We start from the raw sequence: 5,165 nt of genomic DNA on the forward strand, positions 1-5,165 counted from the left end.
TTTTGATTAGAGAGAAAAAAGAAAATATGTCTCATAGTTCTTGTATTACTCATGTCCGTCGAAATTGTAATTCGTCGAGTCATGTTTTAGCAAATTTTGGGAGCAAAGGCCAAACTGTTGTTTGGCTTGGGTCAGGACCTGATGTCGTTTTGGACGCTGTTAAGCGTGACTGTATATGAGTAATACAAGAATTATTATTCCAAGAAAATAGAACTCATGTTATGTTATAAAAAAATATTCTTTGCTGAGAATATAAAAAAAGAATACTACCAAGAAATTACATACTAGACCACTCGTGAGATCTACTTCATGGGTAAGTCAGCCCCTGGCAGACCAGCCGGTCAACTGTATGCATCGGTTCCGATCGAAACCATTCGGGATCCGGGGAAAAGGCATCAATCGAAGCACAGAGATAAACTGAACATAAACAAACACGCGAAGAACACAGACACCCGCACGCAGCCAAACCCGAAGGGCCAGAGCCACGCGCGACGAGATCCCCAACCCCCCGAGCCAGAGCCGCCGCCGCCGACCAGATCCGCCGCCCCACCGGAGGCGGCCAACACGGCGGCCGCCAGGATGCTGCCCGACGGCGGCGGCGACGACGAGGAGCGCTGGCTCGCTGAGGGCATCGCCGGCGTCCAGCAGAACGCCTTCTACATGCACCGCGCCCTCGTAAGCCCCGCCCCCTCCCTTCCCCTCCCCCTCCCGCGGAACCCTAGCTCCCCCGGTCGCTAGCTTACCCCCGCCTCGATCGGCGATTTCGTGGGCGGATTGCAGGACTCGAACAACCTCAAGGACGCGCTCAAGTACTCGGCGCAGATGCTCTCGGAGCTGCGCACCTCCAGGCTCTCCCCGCACAAGTACTACGAGCTATGTGAGTGGGAGGTTCTCCGGGCGCCGTCGAATTCCGTGAGTGTGTGTGGGTTCGGCTGGGGTTTGACAGGATTTCACTTTGTTGGGCTGCTGCAGACATGAGGGCGTTCGATGAGATGCGGAAGCTGGAGATGTTCTTCAGGGAGGAGACCCGCCGGGGCAGCTGCTCCGTGGTTGACCTCTACGAGCTTGTTCAGCATGCTGGCAACGTGTTGCCGAGACTGTAAGGCTAACTCTTACAGAATTGATGCTAGTTCAATTTTACTTGCTCGGAAGAGATTGACAGTGGGTACCATTCCATTCGGTGGGATATTGTCAGTAAATGACATGCTATGTTCACATTAACAACTATGAGAATCGTGTTGATTAGACTAGTTTGAATGAAGTGCAAATTCTATGGAGACATATATGAATGAAAGACTTAATGCATCTGCAGTTCCACACATTTGAACAGTAGACAGTAGATATGTAATTCCGTTCTGCCACCAGTTATTCCTTGTTGTATTGTAGATTAGTTCCCAATATTGCAAAATGGACACAGTTTATTACTCCCTCCGTCCCATAATATAAGAACGTTTTTAACACTACACTAGTGTCAAAAACGTTCTTATATTATGGGACGGAGGGAGTACTTGTTATGGTTCACTAAGACATTTCATGCCATTCAACATGTGCTATATCATATTGTACTGTCATTCGTGAAGTACCATATCAGTTAGAAGTTACTGTACTAATTTGTATGGTTGTATCAATTCAACTGCACCTGCAAATACCATTGGGAAAATTATAACCAGTATCGTATTCAGAGTTTGCTTGGTGGTGGGACCAATCAATTCTTTTAGCTGTGTCTTGTTAAGTTCAAACACAATCGAGGAAACTTTATTCTTTACCACATCTCAGTTGCTTGCAAAGAGTGTGGAATGATATGTCAGGACTAGACTCTCCAATGATACTGTCTAAACTTGTTTGTACATAAATCATGAACTAAGTCTAGGCATTATTTCATCTTTGTGGAACTTAAGTTGTAAATGAAGTCTAAAGGTCATTCAATCAAAACTTAACATAATTGCGATCCACCTTTTAGCCAAACCTGCTGCTTCTTTCAGCTTTAGACCCAATTAATTTGAGTTCTTGTCGACATAACTCATAATGTGTTTATTATCAGGAATATTGCAGCTGCTTATATTCTGGCATGGACTTGTCTTTGAACTAGGGAAAAATGCAAAATTACACGGATTTTCAAGCCTTGCATGATAGAACTTTGACTCACATAAAGCAGTTTCTGAACCTCCCTATCCCTATAAATTTTATGTAACTTTAAACTGTTGTTGTTTGGATTTAGGTTAAGTTTTAACTTCACTCAACACTTGCCTGTATGTTTGGCCCTCACGCTCAGCCATTAATTTATATGTTTCTGCTTATTACTGTGTTTTTAGGACATGATAATTGTTTATTAGCTTGGAACGTTGTATAAATAAGACGGTGTGTCCATGATCTAGTCCTGAGTTCTGCTTAGATCCCGACTGCCAGGTCCCATAATTATGCTGTTCTTTTATTATCTATTTTATTGTAACTGACCCGTGTAAAACTAATATATGTAAATACCAAGCTAGTTGTTTATCATGCCATCTGTACAACACTGTAATTTCTTTCTATTTAAAGAACTTATGAATAGTATTATCTGATCTTATGTTGTTCATGTGCTAGTTATCTGCTCTGCACAGTAGGATCTGTGTACATTAAATCAAAAGAGGCTCCCGCTAAAGATGTTCTGAAAGATCTTGTTGAAATGTGTCGGGGCATTCAACATCCTCTTCGTGGACTTTTCCTAAGAAGTTACCTCTCTCAGATAAGCCGAGACAAGCTACCTGATATTGGTTCAGAGTATGAAGGGTACTGCGCATCATTCTAAACTATAGCTATTTTCAGTTTGTTTTGCTTTCATTAATATGCGTGTACCAATGGCAATTTCGAGCTCACAAATAACACACTAACCTTAGGACACCAAGAATTAGCTTATTCTCCAATTCTGTTACATAAGTATGTACTACAAATTTCTTGTGAAAATGTAGCATGTGCTATAATTACAAAATAATCACATTACATTGAGTCATTGACTTTGTATAACGGGATACCTAGTACTGAAACAGAAACAAGTTAATCTTTCATGTAAACATGATGTCTTGGTTAGCAACCTAGACGGTATTTCTACAACTGTACATGATGCGCTAGTAACACTAGTGTTACTAGTTCCCTTTTCTCTTCATTTTGTACAGCTCCTGCAATATTAATAATCACTTGGGTGCCGGGACTTGATATTCATTATTTGCTGGTACCTGGTCATCAACCCTGCTTTGTCATTAACTAATATAGGATTTAATCAATCTTAGTCGCATGCAATTGTATTACTATACACTCCAAATCCTAACTGTTACCAGTGACCTCACTTGATTTTGGTTCATGTTGAAATGATCTGTAATTAGCTTAGCTCATTATAGTTGGTTGTTTGGGACATTGGAAGTGAGTTGTCCAGATAGTGTTTTTCCATTTCCTTTGTAATTACTCCCTCCGTCCCAAAATAAGTGACTCAAGTTTGTACTAACTTTGTACTAAAGTTAGTACAAAGTTGAGTCACTTATTTTGGGACGGAGGGAGTACTTTTCTTCAACAATTTCCTTATATTCCATCTTTTGTTTTTAACAACTTTTATCACGCAGGGATGCTGATAGCATTAATGATGCAGTTGAATTTGTTCTTCAGAATTTCATAGAAATGAACAAACTCTGGGTTCGGATGCAGCATCAGGTTTGTTTGCTAGCCGTGTAACCTTAGGACACAACTTTATTTATTTCCTTTCCTTTATTATCATGCATTTACCATGTTAGGCTGCTATACATCCATACCAAGTCACATATGTTGCACAGAAAAAGATCATTTATCACATATGCAGTCATTCGGAATCTTAGTTCTGGACATTTACAGAACTTAGTGATTATAAGACATTGACATGTAGATGATCCTGAGCTGAAACCCGAAAATGATGACCCTGGTCTGCAGGGGCCTGTTCGGGAGAAGGACAAGCGGGGGAAGGAAAGAAATGAACTGCGTGATCTGGTAAATTAATTATCATCTACAGATTCTACTTGACTGTTATTTGGAGTCATTTTAATGACACAAGTTCTTCTGAACTTTCCAGGTAGGCAAAAACCTTCACGTTCTAAGCCAAATCGAAGGTGTTGACCTTGAAATGTACAAAGAGAATGTTCTTCCAAGGATATCAGAACAGGTTTGAAGTTAGATATATTGATATAAAATGACAATGTACATCCATGATATCGTGGAAACTGAAGCTGAAATATATTGGCAGGTAGTTAATTGTAAGGACGATCTTGCACAGTTCTACCTGATGGACTGCATAATCCAAGTCTTTCCAGACGAATACCATCTACAGACATTGGAAACATTGTTGAGCGCCTTCCCCCAGCTACAGGTTGGCAACCTCACCTTTTCTAGCTTTGTTTCCCTGCTGAGTTCCCCAGTTTATGCTGTTCCATGCTGATAATTGCATAACAGAGGTTAATTCTGTCAATCAAAGACTCAACTTGCAATTGATCCTCATGCCTTTGATCGACTTGGTTGGTTTACCTGATGTTTATTATCAAAACTAAATAGTGTTATTTTCTCCTGTGCCTTCACCACTTATAGAAAGGATTAACATATAGGTTCAGGCGCACTTTTTTTGTCTTCACCTGATTGAAACTATCATGTTAGCTAAGGGACTTTTGAGGGCAAAGCACACTATTATATACATAGTTATGGTGTGTTATTTTATTGTGGTGCCATAGTTAGATGATGAACCTATACTTTCGTATATTCAGGGTATAACATGGTAAAGCTTGACAATGCAAGTACAATGAAGTACAGAGTTCTAGTACTACGAATCTCGCTCGATCTTATTAACTGATATGCAGTTTCTGTTTTATTTTACTATGAAGCAAGTCATCACATAAATTCTCTTGCAGCCAAGTGTTGATATCAAAACGGTGCTATCTCAACTCATGGACAGATTGTCAAACTATGCTGCCACAAGTCCTGAAGTGAGCATCCCCTATACCACTTTATCAGATGTAATCCATATATGCTTTTACATTAATGAATTGTGCAGGTACTGCCAGAGTTTTTGCAAGTTGAAGCTTTTGCGAAGTTCAGCAATGCTATTGGAAAGGTAACACTTAAATTGCTGCTTATCACTAATTAGAAATACGCAATCACAGAGGTCATACATGTCC

The 5,165-nt window shown here is 40.5% G+C and overlaps 1 protein-coding gene across 1 annotated transcript in view; it reads left to right on the plus strand.

Moving 5' to 3' along the window:
* The first annotated feature begins 579 nt into the window (after positions 1–579).
* LOC119312277 (vacuolar protein sorting-associated protein 35B-like) overlaps positions 580–5,165 on the plus strand; it is an 8,699-nt gene continuing 4,113 nt past the window's right edge. The window contains exons 1-10 of the mRNA XM_037588001.1: positions 580–675; positions 781–877; positions 973–1,099; positions 2,584–2,769; positions 3,594–3,681; positions 3,934–3,990; positions 4,073–4,162; positions 4,244–4,366; positions 4,899–4,973; positions 5,042–5,101. Coding sequence (XP_037443898.1) covers positions 580–675; positions 781–877; positions 973–1,099; positions 2,584–2,769; positions 3,594–3,681; positions 3,934–3,990; positions 4,073–4,162; positions 4,244–4,366; positions 4,899–4,973; positions 5,042–5,101 — 999 coding nt within the window. The remainder of the gene's footprint in view (positions 676–780; positions 878–972; positions 1,100–2,583; positions 2,770–3,593; positions 3,682–3,933; positions 3,991–4,072; positions 4,163–4,243; positions 4,367–4,898; positions 4,974–5,041; positions 5,102–5,165) is intronic.

Source organism: Triticum dicoccoides, chromosome 5B, assembly GCF_002162155.2.
Source record: "Triticum dicoccoides isolate Atlit2015 ecotype Zavitan chromosome 5B, WEW_v2.0, whole genome shotgun sequence".
Taxonomy (NCBI): Eukaryota; Viridiplantae; Streptophyta; class Magnoliopsida; order Poales; family Poaceae; genus Triticum; species Triticum dicoccoides.